This window comes from Nannobrachium achirus, assembly GCF_963921795.1.
Source record: "Nannobrachium achirus genome assembly, chromosome: 7".
Classification (NCBI taxonomy): Eukaryota; Metazoa; Chordata; class Actinopteri; order Myctophiformes; family Myctophidae; genus Nannobrachium; species Nannobrachium achirus.
Window position 1 is genome coordinate 42,162,919 of NC_137816.1, and position 19,989 is coordinate 42,182,907.

The window sequence follows — 19,989 nt, forward strand, 5'->3', positions numbered from 1 at the left end:
CTTTGGTGTTGAACACACATTTTTCTTTTTCATTTTTCCCAGCCATCGATATGCAACTTAAAAAATTAAATAAAAACCTTGCGGCAACAGGCTGGAGGTTATTAATAACAGATACGAGAGATAATAGAGAAATGCCAAAGGCACAATGCTATTGGATCAAAAAACATTCTCTGTGATCAAATGACATGCAAAGGAAGGTCAGGGTATTATTAGATTTTTGTTAAGTCATTGTGTTGCAGCAACAGAGACAGGTATTGCAGTGGTTATTGCATATGGCATTATAAATTACACCACCCTATGCGAGACGGTAGCCCTTTATAGTTTTACGACGTTCGCCACCCGCACGAGTGGCCTCAATCTGTTGGTGATAAGTTTCCTTTGAAGTTCAATTCTGTATCACGGCTTGCCAGAGGGTTTTAAAAATAGGTCGTAGTAATCTTACACAGTCAAGCAATCCAGCAACATGCCCAGTAGTGGAAAGTAACTAAGTACATTTACTCAAGTGCAGTTTTGAGGTATTTTTTACTTTACTGGAGTATTTTCGATTTTCCAATATTGTACTTTGTCTTTTACCCCACCACAATTATTTAAAAACTTTAGTTACTAGTTAGTTTGTAGTGTCATGAGGTAATTTTTACCTAAAGTTTATTTGGTGAGGCATTGCAGAATGTCTTGAGGAAAATACGATTATTTTGTGATTATATTGTATCCTACATTGTTTACAAATAATAATACATGTCAACATTATTTTGTAAGTAATTCCATGAATAAATAATAAATAAAATCGAAGAAATGTATTGAGGAAAATAAAAATAAATAAAGGTAATATAATTACCTTATGACTACAGGAAGTCCGTTAAAATGCTTTGTTGTGAATCCTTCTCAGTCATATTACAGGATTCTAGCGATCAACAGACTAACTAGATTATATTCTTCTGCTTTCTTATTTTTTATATATATACCACGATGCCTTGTTGTGTACATACTGGCTGTAATAACTCCAGGAGAAAGCTTTCATTTATTTCATTTTCGCTAAAGGGGGCGCGGCAATCACGCGAGACGCAAGACTTCATTCTTCTTCTGTGCTACTATTGGGATCATGTAAACAACGGCCATTTCCCTCAAGCTGCGATAAAACAGTGGATTACTGGCTGTCTTGGAACTATAAATAGAAGATTTATGAAGAAAAAAGTAACTTTGCAGCGGTGAAAATTAGCGCTTTTGGAGGACCTCAATTGACCGCCGTTTTGGCTGTGGGAGAGAGATCCGAGGAGTCCAGGAGAAGTAAAAACTGGAAGGACTATGATAAAAATCCATCATACCAGGTATGTACAGACGTGATAAAAGGCTGATTAAGGATTAATATGTTTTATTCTGGAATTTTCCTTTAACCACTTCAGCCCGATATATCTCGGCCATTTGAAAACACCCAATCTACAAGCTCGTAGATCGGGTGTGGTGTGATGCATTGTGAGTTTGTAGATCTGCTATGTTCAAAAGATTTTTTATACATTGAAAAACGTGTGAAACGGGACATCTTGCATAATGAGTACTTTCTACTTTTGGTATTTAAGTACATTTTGATACCAATACTTTTGTACTTTTATTCAAGTAATTCTTTTTTTTAATTCCAGACTTTTACTTGTAAGGGCACAGTCACACCAAAGTGTGGCTGCCAGCTGATAAACTCTTTTTGTGCGCGGCTGACCAAAAACGCAGAGAGCGCATTCTGTCCCAAAGCCTGTGACGTACCCGTCACTCACTTCCAGGACCCTCCCCGTCCCGCCTTAGACTCACCCGATAGGACAGAGGGGGAAAAGCAGAGAATGTATCTGCTCCAGCATAAACGCACGGTCTGCGCGGCACGCAGAACAGTGTTGTTATTGACAACACATTTTGATTTAGTTTTAGTCATAGTCTTTTGAATAAAATCTCATTTAGTTTAAATTTAGTCACCTGAAAAGTTTTAGTTTTAGTCTAATTTTAGTCGACTAAATATCATAAGATTAGTTGACTAAATCTACAGTTGATTTAGTCAACTAAAATGTATTTTGGCAGGCCTTGATGGCATCGTAATGACACTTGGTTGCGTGCTGAAAATAGCCGATCTACAAGTTCACAACACGTCGCAGCTTGTAGACTGCTATTTTCAGCACGCAACACCTGCGAGCAACCAAACATAAAATGACTCCACACCATTCTCATTAAAATGGATTGGCGGAATCAACTCTCATATAATAGGTAGAATATTTTTCCGGTGTGACCGTGCCCTGACAGAGTATTTTCTACATTGCAGTATTGATACTTTTTATATAAATATTAAATGTGAGTACTTTTTCCACCACTGACATTAGTCAGATGTATGTTGATCCCATGGGGTAAACAGTAGAACCAAACAATACTCCCAACTCTTTCTGGATCAGTGTTTGGATTCGGTTTCGGCCGGATATGGTTTCAGCGATGGATGTGTCTTTTTATTTTATTTGAACGCACGTCCCCACGTTAAAAGGTAAGGACGACGCGGCAGTTAACCCCTTCAGTCGATGTTTAAAAGACAGTAAATAAGTTAAGGATCAGTCAATACATATGTGTTGTAATATATATACTTTTAAGTTATTGTCTCCACCAGCCGAAGGCTGAGGGAGAGTATGTTTTCCCCTCCGTCCGTCCGTGCGTCCGTCCGTCCGTCCGTCCGTCCGTCCGTCCGTTTGTCCGTTACCAGCTAATCTCCGGCGCCGTTGGCCCGGTCGCTGCCAAACTGTGCACACACACTCCCTCGACACCAATTCAGAACCTCTGCCCCAAATATTTCACATGGGCCTGTTCTAGCGCCACCAGGAGGCCGACTTTTGCAAAACTAACTTTTGCCAGTACTCCTACAGATGTTGTCCAAAAATCACGTAAATCAGTAGACAGTATCTCTACAGTCATGTGATCGACATGGATGTGTCAGATTTTCCATATTCCATCCTGATTGGCTAAAACTGGCTTTCAAAGTTTGCAGGATTGGTCAGTTTTGAATAAAATGCCTGAAATCCTGAACGCAGTGTGCGATTTTGGTGAAATTGTGCATGCACATTCCCAATAGGCAGAGGAATAAATGCCACTTAAGAAAAATCAAATCAGCCTCATGGTGGCGCTATAACAGGCCGATTCATGTTTTCACCTATAACTCCACCGATTAGTGTCAAACTTTGTATGCGCACTCCTTAGAGGCCAAGGTAAAACCTTTTCCCTGCATTTTTTACATCAGCCTTTTATAGCGCCATCAGGAGGCCGACTTATGTAAAACACATTACATGCCTGACCTGGTGGAGACCTGTGCTCGGAAGAGCACTGCTTCTAGTTTATTGTTATCACAATGAAAACATACTTTTCAAGGATTACATTTTTTTTTTATTGTATTTATTCCTTTTTGTCAATTGTTTAATATTAATGTTATATTAGCCATGTAAAATAAAACAAACGAGTCAACTGGGACTAATGCAAAAGGATTAGGAAAAGCGTAGCAGGAAGCAGGTATGCTACACAAATCTAACTTGTCTGGTTCACAGCACTTGCGCTTTCAACAAGTGTAGGTATAAGTGTTGTCAAAGTGCACTAACAGTATATAACATTATTAACACACAGGTGTCTAATCGCCCAGTGGTGTAAAGTAACTAAGTACATTTACTCCAGTACTGTACTTAAGTACACTTTTTAGTTATTTGTACTTTACTTGAGTATTTCCTATTTGTGATACTTTTACTTCTACTCCACTACATCTCGAATCCAAATATTGTACTTTTACTCCACTACATTTATTTGAAAACTTTAGTTACTAGTTACTTTGCAGATATAAACAGTAACAGCCGCCCACTCATGTCGTCCTCGTCTCGGACGACAAAGCAGACGAGGACGGAGCTGATAATATTATAAAACATACATAAACCACTTTAGCCCTATTTTATACCTAGGCTTATACCTAGCCGATCTACAAGCTCACAATGCATCGCAGCGCGATGCGTTGTGAGCTTGTAGATCTGCTATTTTCAAACATTTTGTATTTCTATGCCAATACTTTCATACTTTTATTCGACTACATTTTGAATTCCGGACTTTTACTTGTAACAGAGTATATCTACAGTGCAGTATTGATACTTTTACTTAAGTACAAAATGTGAGTACTTTTTCCACCCCTACTAATCGGTCATTCTGACCGATTTTGAGATTTTGAAGTGGATTAACTTTGCTCATTAAGCTCTCGGTAATGTCCCCTTCCATGACTTTTCCTAAATATTCAATTGAGCCAAATGCCCCCCCCCCCCCCCCCCCCCATCTGAAACGTATGCAGAGTATTTCCACATTGTGGTATTGCTACCTTTAAGTACTTCTTCCGCCACTGAATATCCCATCGAACATCCCACCTCCTTCAAAATCAAAGACACTTCCCAGCGACCCGGGTGGTATTTGGATAGCGAACGGGGCCATCCATGCCTTTCCTCTGTAGCAGAGCAGGCAGCAGCAGCGCGGCCTGGCGCTAACCTATTTCCCGATCTGGTGCCTTGTGACAGCGAGGTATTTTTACCCTCCTTCACAGAGTCGCAGAGAGGAGAGCATATGGGTGCCATCATGAGTACCGTCATGAGGGAAGAGGAGCAGAATGCTACTGTAAACCCCCCACCACCAGAACCCCACCCCCTCCCTAGGCATAAACCAGTTGACTGATCGGGGCCTCTCCTCACATAGCCTCACCTTGCCTTGGGGTCCCGCATGGAGACTGGGGGTGGGGGAGGTGGGGGGTTGGGCACTGCAAGTTCAACTAGGGTTTATGAGACTAAACAAGGGAAGGGTGAAATCAGGGCAGGGTAAAGCAGGGGTCTTCCAACGGTAAAGTATATTGTCAGTGTTGGGCAGAGACCTGGTATCTCTTTGTTTATGCTACATAAATTAAAGTACATATTGTAATGTAAATATTTTAAATGCCACTTCTTTATTCTGCATAAATTAATGTACATATTGTAATGTAAATATTTTAAATGCCACTTCTTTATTCTGCATAAATTAATGTACACATTGTAATGTAAATACTTGAAATGCCAGTTCTTTCCTGACGCTAACACGCCCTCTGAAGTCGAAACATCATTAGTAAGATTAAATAAATCAATTACTATGTTTTTTCCCCCGCCAAATACATTTTGATTGATGTATTGATTGATTGATGTATTTATTTGAAAAATGCATAAACATGACCACATATTTGTAAAAAAGGATACAATATTTAAAAAGCTTGAGAGCTCGTTTCCATTGCTTTGCTCCTATTTGTGCAAATCTGTTTTTAATTTTTAAATGTCATCTCACGTGAACTGTATTAACTCATTTAGTGCCACCCTTTCACCACTAGAGGGCGCCCAGTGGCCATAGAAAATCCCATAGAGATATGCTGGTATATGCAGAAGCCCTGCAGCCATGACTTGCCTGAACACTTTCCTTTGTGCATGTACAGGAAGAGGATGAAGTTAGCTTGAAGTTAGCTATTGGCTACCAAGCATTTTAGAAGCCTTATTTTCGTCAACTTAGCCATGATTAAACCTTGCACACCTCATGCATGGGAAAAAAACAGAGAAGAATGAGCTCTAAAAAATCCAATGCAATCCTGGATTGCATTGGAGTGGATTTGTGCAGTTTGTTCACAGCTTTCAAACAAAAAAATCCGATTGGAAATCCGTTCAGGCATTCTTGAGATAATCGCCATTATGTTTTACATGTTATGTAAACAAACATGGCTGCCCTGTATGTTAGATGGGGTTGTATGGGGGTGGAACATGCAAAATCGCGATTGAAATCATGTTCACTAGATTTGATGGGGTCCAAAAAAAAAACTTTCAAAAAAGAATTTTTCAAAAAAAAAAAGATTTCTTTTTTTTTCTTTTTTTTATATCCCGAACTAGTTCGGGATAGGCACTCTGGGATGCGATAATATATCCCGAACTAATTCGGGATAGGCACTCAATGAGTTAATACAAGCTGGTTTTTTATTTGAAATTTCAAAAGGTGAAGAACAGTAACCCTAGCATCATGTATTTGTTCCTCAGAAGCAAAGCCCCCGCCCACTCAGATGTTGTGTTTGTGTGTGTCCGTGGTGACAGTAGTGGTGTCAGCCTCCCTGACTCTGACAGAGCAGTGCTCTGATTGGCTGCCCTGCTCCGTGAGTGGCAGGAAACAGGAAGTAGATGAGTGGGCGCGTGTTGCACACAAACACAGAGGCTAGGTGGGCCACGTATTCTGTTCAAATAACATATCGTTGCTGACCTCTTAATCTCCACATTTTAACTTTTATGTGTTTTTTTCCGTAAATGAATTCCCTATGTGATTATATACTAGAACGTCAAACAAAAATATCAAAAGTACTAAACACCCTCGCAAGTGTAATAATACGCGCACGCGTGTGCGCACACACACACACACACACACACACACACACACACACACACACACACACACACACACACACACACACACACACACACACACACACACACACACACACACACACACACACACACACACACACACACACACACACACATCCTTTTCACACACTCTTGTGGTAGAACTTAAGGTTTGGGCACGTTGCAGAAAAATCCACAGTCATTATATATTCCGCCAACGCTGTTCTCAGTTTGACTCGATTCCAGAGGAAGAAAGAAAACAGAACAAAACAAAACAGAACAGAACAAAACAATAACATTACCAAGTACAGAGACAAAGATATTTAGTACGGCACCGAGTGCCGCGCTGTGAGCCCATCTCAGAATATTTTATGCCATACAAGATTTGTCTTGTTAACAGATTTTTGAATAGACGATCTATAAGCTCATGATGCAACCTAGCTTGTAGAACGGCTATTTTAGCTATTTTCGAACAAAGTATAATACAGGGCCGGGGTCGTTAATCAGACTAATTGATTACATTAATTGTAAAAGAATTAAAAAAAGGAAAACAGAAAAGCGTCTCAATTAACTGATTAACCTACATGAGCAAGATTTAGTGGGTTATTGGTTCTAAATATGATATTGTTGGTTAATTGCCCAGCACTAAGGCAGAGATGCCATGGATGGCAGAGGGGAGCTTTACACATAAACAGTTGGCAGGTGTGTGTGTGTGTGTGTGTGTGTGTGTGCGTGTGTGTATTATCGTTCACATTGCAGCAGCCCCCCCCCCCCACCACCGCCAAAATAAAACACAATTAACCACAGCAATGCAAACGTTGGAGGGAGACAGAGAAACAGGGGTTAGTGGAGGCCCCGATGGAGAGGTGCCAAGTGCAAACAGCTTGCTATGTCTGTCTCTGTTATCTGTTATAATCACTGTCATTACCCAGGGAGAGGAGAGGAGAGGAGAGGAGAGGAGAGGAGAGGAGAGGAGAGGAGAGGAGAGGAGAGGAGAGGAGAGGAGAGGAGAGGAGAGGTGAGGAGAGGAGAGGAGAGGAGAGGAGAGGAGAGGAGAGAAGAGGAGAGGAGAGGAGAGGAGAGGAGAGGAGAGGTGAGGAGAGGAGAGGATAACCTTGGGACCGTATGTTCCTACAACAAGCTAGTGCGTTCTAGGGACAGGATACTAGTTCAATAGTTGTGGGGTCCAGGGGGTCCTAAGCCTAACTGATATTATGGACCAAATGGACCCTTAACTCTGAGAGTGTACAAATGGAACCAAATGGAACCTGCTCCACTGTTTCTCAAACTTTCAAATGTCAAGGTCTCCCCGGCCCTTAACTTCCCTGGACCCTAACGGGTTCATTTGGTTCCATTTGTACACTGTCAGAGTTACAGACTTGTATGGGTCAATTTACAGAGAACCACTGCATTACATGACAGGTATGTGAAGTGTTGTGATTGGTCGCTCCCCTTACCCGACAGGTATGTGAAGCGCTGTGATTGGCTGCGTTTCCGCTTGCCGTTGCAGACGTAGAACTGGACCTGGACGGCAGAGGCCACCGTCTTACTGTGGTAGGGAGGGACCTCCACCAGTAGGCTGGACTGCAGAACAACACCAATATCACAACATAAATGTTACTGTGGTAGACTGGAGAACAACACCAATATCACAACATAAATGTTACTGTGGTAGACTGGACAACAACACCAATATCACAACATAAATGTTACTGTGGTAGACTGGAGAACACCAACATCACAACATAAATGTTACTGTGGTAGACTGGAGAACACCACCAATATCACAACATAAATGTTACTGTGGTAGACTGGAGAACAACACCAAGATCACAACATAAATGTTACTGTGGTAGACTGGAGAACAACACCAAGATCACAACATAAATGTTACTGTGGTAGACTGCAGAACAACACCAATATCACAACATAAATGTTACTGTGGTAGACTGGAGAACAACACCAACATCACAACATATACAGTAAATGACAACATAAATGAATTATTTTATATGTAAGCTATTGAAAAATAGCAGATATACAAGCACTCGGTGCTTATAGATCTGCTATTTTTTGAAAAATCGTGATTTTTTTTAGCAAATCTATGAATATATCTTTTTAAAAGCGAACATTTGTAACTCAAATATTTGCTTCTGGGTGGTCCATGGGACGACATATTTTGAGAATATGAATGTAATTTTGGGGGTCCTTGACATGAAAACGTTATAGAATCATTTTCACAATCTTTCAAAAATAGCAGATCTACAAGCTCGCAGCTGTGAGCTTGTAGATCTGCTATTTTTCAATTGTTAAAGCATACAATAATGGTTTAAGTGGTTCAAATCTAAAGTGACACAGATTTGCGTTCCCGGTCTAAAGTACAAAGTATATTTCTTGTTCACATAAGTGTTAAATTGCTCTAACTATTTATGATTGTAATCACTGGTACAGAGTGTTTGTTCAGTAACAGGGATCTCCATGTCTCCCCAGCTCTTTAATAAACTCCAGCTCTTTTACTGAAGAGCTGGAGAGATGGGTAGACAGACACGTTACTGAACAAACACTCAATAGCAATTACTACTACTACAAAATCAGATTATAGAGCTATAGAGCTAATAATCACCTACAGTATAATCACTTAATGCTGTACCTATTAAGCGTACAATGGATCCGGAGATTTTATTGCATATCGATCGAAACATACTAATGACACTTAAAATATATCACTAATATGTGTAATAAGAAAGGATACATTATTGTACAAAATATTAGGAACACTTTTGTTAAATGGATCCCTGGCTAAAAAGCCTGGACTAAAAATGCCTTAATACATTATAACTGCCCACTAAAACTAAAATGTATATTTTAAAAATATATATTTATATCACTCAATATAGGGAAAACCCCTGTCGCAAGTTGATGATGTCATTTGTCCATGTGTGGTCCAGCCCTATGGCATGCATGTGCAATAAAAAATATACAAATTATTGTTTTGAAGCTCAACCTTAGGAAGTTTTAAGTTGTTTTACATGAATTCCATACATCCCTGGACTGGGCTGGACCACACAAATGACATCATCATCTTCGACGGGAGTGGTCCCCATTTCTAAAATAGGGAATTTATTATTTTAGTTATACAGGGCATACTCTATACAGTATTAACCCAATTTGACCTGAGGCCGATTCAAAAAATGTCTTCTGAATCGTAGTGGTTTCTTTGTGGTTCTGTCAAGACAAGGACCCCCAGAAATATATGTGTTTGACCGCGGACCAGGGACCCACAGAAAGAAAGATTTGAGTTACAAATATTCGCTTTAAAAAAATATATAATATATATACAGTATATACAAAGATCTGCACAAATTTAAAAAAATAGCAGATCTACAAGTTGCTTGTATATTTGCTATTTTTCAATAGCAAAAGTATAAAACATATTTTGGGTCTCGAGCCAAAAGGTACCTACCCCCTGAGATCTTTCACGAATGACTTTTGCCTCGACTTCCCACTGCGGTCGTCCATCTAAACCGCAACAACGACAGAAAAGCATGACATTAAACATTGTTCATTTAACTCATACCTCGCGATCCCCGTAGAGACCGTAGATTTCCCGCTGTACCGCGCTGCCATGCCCGTAGAGCCCGTAAAGTTTAATTAGCTTTAATCATTATGAAAGGATTAAAAGTATTAGCGCAGATTTTCGCTGATTCTGGCTCTTTAGGCCCGCCCCCCTAACTGTATCCGGTCATTTCCGGTCTGGACCGGATCCAGCTTTCCGTATCCAGTCTGAGCCTGGGCCATAGTCCCGCCTCCATTGGTTTACTGTGTAACAGAAGTGGAAGCTACTCGGCGATGGAACGCTCGTTTTTCAATCGGATTTTTGCGTTTGGAAACTTTGATCCAGTCTCTACACGCCTGGATTATGATCCCCGCACATATCGTGCGTTTTGTGCACGAACGTGTCCACGTGTTACCATAGCGCACAGTTGGCTTTTTTCAATGCTTTTTCATGTAAACACTGGCTGATAAGCAGAGATACAGCGTGGCAACGGATATGTCTTTTTCAATGGGGTTTTTTGTATTCGAAAGCTTGTCACCGAGTCTACACGTCTACTAGATGAGTCGCGCACAGATTGTGCACGATGCGTGCGCGTGCCCACGTTAAAAGGTAAGGACAATTTGGCAGCTGCTTACTAGAGCTATGTTTAAAATGGCAGAGAAATTGAGAGAGCACAGGTCTCCGCCAAGCCGGGCTTGTAAACTTTGGTCGTAGCCACTTGGAATGGGATCTGAACAATCGAACGTATACATCTTGATCACATGTGTGATACCGATTTGTGTGAGTTTTGGACAAAATCTGTAGCAAAAAGTGTATTTTGAAGAAAACACACTATAACAGAAAATATATATAACAGAAAATGTATATAACAGAAAATGTAATCTGGCAAACTACATTTCCCAGCAATCGGGCGCTGCATCAATGATGTGTGGCATTCTGTGCAAAAAGGCCACACCCACAAACTTCGGAGTCGGAATTGAATATGAGAAATGTGAAATATACTTCTTTATCACATTACTCTCTTTAAAGCGTGGGATAGGAGGAGAAGGGTGACCATTAGAGATAAAGTGTACCGATTTTTATGATGTTTGGGCAACATCTGCAGGAAAAATATATATAAAAAAAAGGGTTTTGCTCAACTCAGTCTGCTGCTGGCGCTATAACAGGACAATGTGAAAAGGCTGGCATTGGTTCCTCTGCCTAGTGGGAGAGTGCGTGCAAAGAGACAATGACAGTTGAAGAGATGGCAGAGTGAGGCCTCAACCTTTGCTTTTATGATGATATGTGAGACCATAGATTCTGGTTTTATGGAAGATGTATTCTATTGTTAGATTGACTGATTCAAACTCTCTTTAATCTATTCTATTAATAGTTTGACCACTTCAAATACTCTAGGATCTTAAAATAACGACAGTAATAAACCGCAGTGCGAAGCGCTGTGAGCTTGTAGTTTTTACAGTGCACAACATGCACTCAAGGCAGGATTTCACCAAATATTCGAATATTCGAATATAAAAGTCACTATTCGACGTTGTTCACCAAAGTCAAATATTCGCTTATTTTTATTTTTGTATTGTTTTCTCTTTAAAAAATATATACCGGTAGTTTATAAAGCTTGGCTAGATAGGAAGTCATAAGAATGAGTTGTCAGTGCCCCTGGTGGATGAATTTGTTAATGGTCATGCAGGGCTTCTCAAACCTTTTTAGGCTGTGACCCCCAAAATAAACATATTTGAACTGGGGACCCCCACCCTGACAAGGACTTAGAATTGTAGGTATTAATGTGACTCGGTTCCACAGATAAATATTGCGAAAATAGCAGATCTACATGCTCACAACGCCTCGCAGCGAGAGGCGTTGTGAGCATGTAGATCGGCTATTTTCACAATGTTTGCCTCTTGCTTACTTAATATTTGACAGCTTGGCCAGTCCTGTCGAATATTCGACTATTTGAATACTTTGAGGTCGAATAATTCGAATACTAAAAATCCCTATTCGTGAATGCTCTAATTCGAAGACATGCTGGCTTCAAAACTGAAATCAGTGACTGGTGACTGAGAACTTTAATCCATGGGAACCTTATAGAAGACCATAGAAGACCATAGCAGTCCCATTTGAATGTATCTGGTAATGTCTGGTTTTCACATGATGGACAAATAGACAACGGACAAAAGCTCCGCAGACAATGATCTCCCCGCGCTGAAGGCATGATGGAGCACACAGACACATGGTGTCACTTCCTCGTGTAATAGAATTACCAGTCCTGCACCAAGGCATTCATTTCAAAGCAGGGGGAAATCTGCTTTACCAATGCACAGAAAAACAGTGCCTGTCTCTGTCAGGCAGAAAACATGTATCTCCATATTTAATCTTTTAAAGGGGCCCCACCATGAATTTCACATTTTTCATTTCTTTCTTGTTTTATTGGTCTTCCCAGTGTCTCTTCCAGACCCCAAAAACCCATTCATTAACTCTAAGCATTGCCTTTCATTTCAGTGATTTTCTAAATGGGCGTGTCTGAATGGTACTCTTTTGAAATCGGGCCCTTGTTTATGTCACAAAGGGGCTAATTTCCTATTGGGCCCCCTAGAGAAGGGGGCGGTACTTTTTGGGAGGCTATATTCTATTGAGACTATATATATGAGGTGGAACCATGAGGTAAAGTGGTACTAAAATTTGCTTGAATCCAATGTATCGTTCCAATTCTAGCCCAAAGACAGCACCCCGTTGCCAACAAAGGGCATTTTGGTATTGCATCTGAAATGGCTTGGAATATATCTGAGTGGTTGTTTAGGCTAAAACCTGTATAAAACCGTATTATGGACCAATATTTATATAAAATATATATTTTGAAAAGCATGGTGGGGCCCCTTTAATGTTTTTTTTCATAAAAAAATCCCTATTCTAGACTTTGTCTTATGACAGTGTCGCGTAAAACTAGCGACGATAGCTGATCTACAAGCTCACAATGCTTTGCGACGTGAGCTTGCAGATCGTCACCTACTGTATGATGACTATAAAACAGTGACGCCAGGTTTAAAGTGGTTAAGTGTGTCTGTGGGTTCGATAAGTATAGAAGCAATGAAAAGGATTAACAAGAGCTTGGGACTTAATAACAACTACATTGAATCCATTGGAACACTGGATATCTGTTTTCCATTTCCTGAAGAGTAACAGTTTTGGACATACAGCACAAGGTTTCCACGCAGCAGCGATGATAAAATAATATATGAATAAATATATAGTTTCTGAAAAAGGCGGAGAGGAAATTGGCGGGGATTAATCTGGTCTGGATAACTGCAGAAGATATTAGCCTACAACACGCTCAGACCACCACACAGAACCGGAGGAAAGATCTATACTAGGCTGTTATAATGCAGGACCGTCTGGAAGTGTGGTGTAATAGTTTTTGGACATTATTCCGGCCTTGTCTGGATAAGAGTCCTCTCCGGGGCCCACTTTCCTAGCGATCATGTCGGCGCACTCTGCTTTTTCAAACAGGCACCCGGCCTGAAGAACCACAAAAAGGCTTCCTTCCGCAAGCAGCAGTGGCATTTCAATTCGTTTCTGCCGGGAGAACGAGAGGCATCAAAATGACGTAGTTCTTTTAACAGCCCCAGAAGCGCCCCGCGGAGAATATTTTTTACAGCCATTAAAAAGTAATCAGATGTCTAAATACTAAATAGCCCCGCTGTTTGTCTTGCCTGGGTTTAAGGATTGTGGAAAAGAGCAGTGGAATAACTCTATTTATTTGAAAATGCCTCCGCACGCTGCCAGGGTTCCTGGGCTTAGGAAACATCCCTTGATTTTTCCAGTTTTCCTACGAGGGAGCTAATTATTTGGCCAGACATCTTAGGGGCAGCTGCTGCTCCGAGAGAGGGAAGCTAGCCGAGGTCGGAGAAGCCCGACAGGGGAAACACTCGCGCGGGCTCGTCGGAAGAAGTCATGGTCATCACATTCACAACAGGCTGCGGGGAAGAAGCAGCAACTCATTCAGATCCTAACTCGTGGCTTTTTTGGCAGCGGCGCGTTTGTTTTCGCCTGCGTTTGAAGGCAGCACACGTGGTCCCCATTATATCTCTGTACACCTGTGCTGTGAGTCCTCTCAAAGGGGCTTCCCTCAAAACTTCAACGGTGATGTTCTGCAGCATTGTCTGCTGAGAGAACCCCCGTGACCGCTCCACACAATGAGCAACTCTTTAACCACAGGAACCCTAGCATTTTCTGCTAAAATGACAGATCTACAGTACAGTACAATGTGTCGCAATGTGAATCGTGAACTTTTAGATTGTGTATTTTCAAGTTATGTGTACAGTGGCAGTTCCCAACCTTTTCTTGATCAGGGCCCACTTGAAAATCTTGAAAAAAGTGTTGGCATTCGCTTAGATGGGTGGGCCAAGTACATTTTCTTAGCATGCTTATTTTAATGATCAATTAATCAATTGTGTTGGAACTAACGTAGTATACTTTAAGTTCCTATTTATTGTTATCGCAATACACATACCATGGCTGCCCTTATTTTTTTACATTACCAGTATATATATTTTAATGTCATTATCATTAAAACCGTAGTGTTTTGTCAATTATATGGCAGCCCACTTTCAATATCCTCACGGCTCAACGGTGGGGATACTGTAGCTGGTGTAGAGAGAAAACTGGAGGGGGTCTATAGACCCCTGGGGGACTCCACACTCAACTAAGTATATGGGGTTTAAGTTCACATAAGCCACGTCACATTTAGGCTTTTCTGCGGTCCATCAAGACCCCCATAGCTTTGAAAAAGTGACTTACTGTACCTGCTCTGATCTTACCCTTAACACTAGGAAAATTGGTGCTGGAGTCCCACTAATCTCCCCTGCTCTCTCTCTCCCTCTCTCTCTGTTGTAAACCCACAAAAGGTTGCCTCTCTCAGGGGATGAGCTGGGAGTGGGAGAGCATTTCTCACTGAAGCAGCGAATGACCTTGGATTGCCTCTGTGGCGGCTGACAGCGGCACGGTGCTGCAGCGCGCAATGTTGACATTCAACAGGCGGCGGGCGGGGTGGCGGGGTGCTGGTGGGCCCCACATGCGCACCGCCGTAACCAAGTACATTTACTCAAGTATTCTCCTTAAGTACACTTTTGAGGTATTTGTACTTTACTTGAGATTTCCAGTTTTCAGTGCTTTTACTTCTACTCAGTGGCGTGATATGGATTTTAGAAGTGTGGGTCCTCTAAATTCACGACGTCATGCGCGCACGCTGTTTTTATTGTTAATTAGTGTGTGCATATGAGGCGCGCGTGCGTGCAGCAAAATAAGTGTGGGCTCGCCGAGCCCACACAAGCCCATGGCATCTCACCCCTGCTTCTACTCCATTACATCTCGGTTCCAAATATTGTACTTTTACTTCACTACATTTAATTGAAAACTTTAGTTACTAGTTACTTTGCAGATATAAATGATTATATTATAAAACATACATTAATGCACTTTAGCCCTATTCTATACTGTGGCTATTTGAAAATAGCCGATCTACAAGCTCACAACGCGTCGCATCGCAACGCAATGTGAGTATTTCTATATTGCAGTATTGATACATTCTCTCAAGTAAAACATCTGAGTACTTTTTCCACCCACTGGCGGGAGGGCCCCACATGCGCACCGCCGAGGCAACAAGCTCCGACACGAACCTCATACCTTCCCCCCCCCCCCCCCCCCCCCCACAGACACCGCTGCACTGCACACCCAGCAGAAGGGAAAAGAAAATATACTCATTGTGTTGGGTAGATCTGACAGGGAAAACAAATGGCTGTTCGCTTATAATAACTGTGCAAAGACATCCTGGTGGTGGAGCGTGTGGATATATGGGGGCCCACATTCTAGCTTTTGCAAACACTCACTCCCTCTTGTGTAAACTTCATGCCGTCGTCAAATAGAACTCCTTAAGTAAAGCCTAATTTATATCCCGCCGCGCGGCGTGTCGTTAGCCCCGTGGATCTTGTTCCTTTTGGCAAGCAGCACCGTGGTACTGCTGAACATAAACTAAGGCTGTCTAGCGGATTCTCTTTCCTCCTCGTTGTTTGGTGAAGATGAGACGTGATTCTATATGTTTCTCTAAAGGGTTCCAGAGGCTTCACACTCAGCCAATGACCGATAGTTAAGAAACGGTGGACCATTACGTGTCAGGAACTCAGACTGCATGTACGAATGTAGCCGTCAAGAGTTAAATTAAAGGAGTCGTTCAGACCAAAACACATATAGGGTTAAATCTGCCTTTTATCATATATACCTGCTTCAGTCGTTTTTTTTCATAGCTGCCCCTGTTGCTAGATTTCGGCTGCCCCTGTTGCTAGATTTCGCGGGCCCTCTCATAACTAACAGAGTAGATAGTCCTTAGGCTAGTGCGGTTATTTCTTTAGCTTCAAAGTTAGTATTTTTTTATTGGATTGTGTTTACACAACGTCCTGAGACCAACCGAACCGCTGTTTTGACCTCACAGGCAACCTTACTTGTCAAACAAACGAGAAGATCCTCTGCTCCTCCCCTCTCTTTCTAGGCTCTCCTCTCCCTGCTCTGGTGCAGAGCAGAAGCTGTTTGACAAGTAAGGGTGCCTGTGAGGTCAAAACAGCAGTTTGGTTGGTCTCAGGACGTTGTGTAAACACAATCCAATAAAAAAATACTAACTTTGAAGCTAAATAAACAACTGCTCAAGCCTAAGGACTATACTCTGTTAGTTATGAGAGGGCCCGCGAAATCTAGCAACAGGGGCGGGCAGCCGAAATCTAGCAACAGGGGCAGCTATGAAAAAAATCGACTAAAGCAGGTATGAAGTGGTATGATAAAAGGCAGAAGTAACCCTATATGTGTTTTGGTCTGAAAGACTCCTTTAACACCCAAACCCTTTTAGCCCTAAAACAGGGGTCTTCAACAGGGGGTCCGGGACCCCTAGGGGTTCCTCCAAATCTTTGTGTGATAGAAACTTTTTTTTCCTCCTTTTTTATTTTAACCACTTGAACCCTAGCGTCCATATTCGGAGAGTTTAGCCAAAAATAGCCGATCTGCAAGCTCACAACGCCTCGCAGCAAAGAGGTTTGGTGTAGAGGGGAAAAAGAGCAGACTAAGTACAGGGTGAAAGGTCAAGTTTATTAAGAATCGACGGTTCAAGTGGTTAAATATCTGAAAACACAAATTGACATGAATCCAAAATACACTGATGATTGTGCTGTCAAACGATAAAACTATAGGGAATCTATGAAATGCTTGTGGGGGTCCCTGCTTCACCTCTCTCTCAACTAAGGGGGCCTGCCCTAAAAGGTGTGAGAAGCAGTGCATTAAGTGACAGCCAGGCTGTCAGGTAGTAAAGCGGCAGAGGGTTCCGGGGAGGAAGCCAAGGTGGATGTGCTGGTATTTGGTTCAGGCCAGCAGGGACATCTCTACACAGAGTGAACGGCCGGACCGCACACGCAGGCTGGAGCCTGGACCTTGATGGTCTGACTTCACTCCAAACCCTCCCTCCCTCCCTCCCTCCTTCATCCAGCAGGGATACGTGTCAACGCAGCGCGCAAACGCAGGGAAAAAAAACAAGAGAAGGTCAGGAAAACAAGCACCTCATAGAAATGAAACCGGCATGCGATGTCCAGACATGCTGGAAATTTGCTTTTTTTTGTAGAAAACCCCTATGTGTGTGTGTGTGTGTGTGTGTGTGTGTGTGTGTGTGTGTGTGTGTGTGGAGGGGGCTCAGGTACTGTAGCCGAGCGTTTTGTGCGTTGACCGTGTAATGGTAACGTCCCAGGTTTGATTGCCTGCTGGAAATGATGTCTCACCTCTGTCTGACTGTTTTATACTTATACTGTGTGGCTGGGATCCCACAACCAACAAGTCAAAATGGCTCTGTAGGAGGCAAGCGGGTCCAGGAGAGGGTCTGGTCTGGTCTGTCTGTGAGTCTGTGAGCGTGTCTGCGTGCCCGGAGGCTAACCTCGCCAAACTGCTGGACTGATCAGCCTTAACCTTCTTTCTTTTTTTTGTTTTGTATTTCTTTAAATGTTCAGCCCAGATCAACACACGACAAAGTGACTGGGAATACTGTAATAAAATTAACGGGGACGTCGGTAGACGAGTGGTTAAGGCGTGGACACCTCACTTGTCCAATGAGGTTGTGGAATGATCAAGTAGATCAATTTACTCAAAGCCAGTCCCCGATTCCATTCCAGGACGTGGCGGACCTGTCCCTAGGGTTGTCACGATTATGACATTTTACATGGCGATTAATTGTCACTCAAATAATTGCGATTAACGATTTAATTGTGTTTTTGTTGTTGACAGTTACATTTCTGTTTGGCTTGTAGGCTTTGAAGTTGCACATGGTAAATAAGACAAATAACCTAAATATACAAAGAAATTACTGACATATTTGACAACTTTATACTTAAAAAAGAACATTGATAGTGGAAATAGCCGATCTACAAGCTCACAACGCGTAGCGATGCGGCACGTTGTGAGCTTGTAGATCTGCCATTTCCACTTTTTTTTTTTTATGTTTGAACATGTATAAACATTTTTCAACATGTAAACGATTATGATGATTATCCCCAAATAATTGCGATTAGACGATTATGTAATAATTGTGACAGCCCTACCTGTTGCTCCCTGAGTCTGTCTATCCACCTGTTTCCGCGGGAGTTTATTGGAGAATATTTGGACCACACTTCCGGTTTAACAGCAGACATACAAGCTCACGTCGCGTCGCAGATGCAACCCGTTGTGAGCTTGTAAATCACACTCGGCTGCGGCGCCGGAAGCTCGGTACAACGTCTGCGCAATGCACTATGGGGCGTTGGAAACCTGTGGATACTGGGGGCTATCAATAAAGGCAACCAAAGCCCTCAAGAAATAATTAAAACCTTAAATAAATAACAAATAAATGAACCAAACAAAAGGGCTGTGACCTCATTTCATGCAAATGGCTGGGCGCAGCCACGCATCGTCTACATTAGGGATGCGAATCTCGACCACTGAGGCGATACGATACGGACCTCGATACACTGCCAGCGATACGATATAATTGCGATACATTGAAATCCTGCCGATACGATACATCGCGATCCACCCCTGTTTCCGATACGATTCGATACGATTCACGATTCACCACGATTCAAGCCCAAATCCCAAAATTTACAAAACATAGCGACTAAAAATGTATGAAAGGCAATTTATTGTTTCACTGTAGTACTAGGCTCTGTCTAACAACCCAACATAGGCCTATAGTATTCTGGGAGAACACAAAGCTGCTGGCTATTGTAGAATTGTTTGATAACTAATCATATAGAAGGCCTATGTCATTATTAGTAGGCCTATATGTCTTCAACTGGGAGTCAGGGACCCCAATCCAGGGTTATTACAGGGGGCCTACAGTGAGGGTCCCTGCTTGATCTCTGTCTGAGCTAAGGGGTCCTTGACCTGAAAAACCCTCCCTGGTTTGTATTATTATATTATATTATATTATATTATATTATATTATATTATAGTATATTTAATCCAGGATTATGCAATTTTTATAGCCAAAATGTTTTAAAACAGACCTACAAGCTCACAGCGCGTCGCATCCACGACGCATTGTGAGCTTGTAGGTCTGCTATTTTAGGTGTGACACCCTTGTACTGCGATGTATAAATTAGGCTTCTTTCCCAGAGCAGAACTAGCAGCAGAGAAAGTGAGAGTTGCTTGCATCAACACACAGGAAAGTTGTAGAACAGTGACAAATACTTTGTTTTAAACGCAAGCAGTAGTCCTACAACACCCAGCAACATTGTTGTTGTGTGTGTGCAGTTAATATAGCGCAGTGCAGAAGATGATCTCAATCAATTGTCCGTCGGAGATTCGCTAAGAAACGGCTGTTGATTACATATCACTCGATCAGCCTGTGCTACTCTGTGACAACAATCAGCGCAGCTGACTTGGATGTTATAAAGCTAAGTACTATACTACTAATCTTGCATCTTTTTAACCCGCGGGGCTGCTAGTTCG

The 19,989-nt window shown here is 41.9% G+C and overlaps 1 protein-coding gene across 1 annotated transcript in view; it reads right to left on the reverse strand.

The window, feature by feature from the left end:
• The window catches only part of nfatc3a (nuclear factor of activated T cells 3a), a 163,476-nt gene that overhangs the window by 31,341 nt on the left and 112,146 nt on the right, over positions 1-19,989 (reverse strand). The window contains exons 7-8 of the mRNA XM_080729552.1: positions 9,895-9,950; positions 7,889-8,015 (exon numbers count right to left, since the gene is read on the reverse strand). Coding sequence (XP_080585678.1) covers positions 7,889-8,015; positions 9,895-9,950 — 183 coding nt within the window. The remainder of the gene's footprint in view (positions 1-7,888; positions 8,016-9,894; positions 9,951-19,989) is intronic.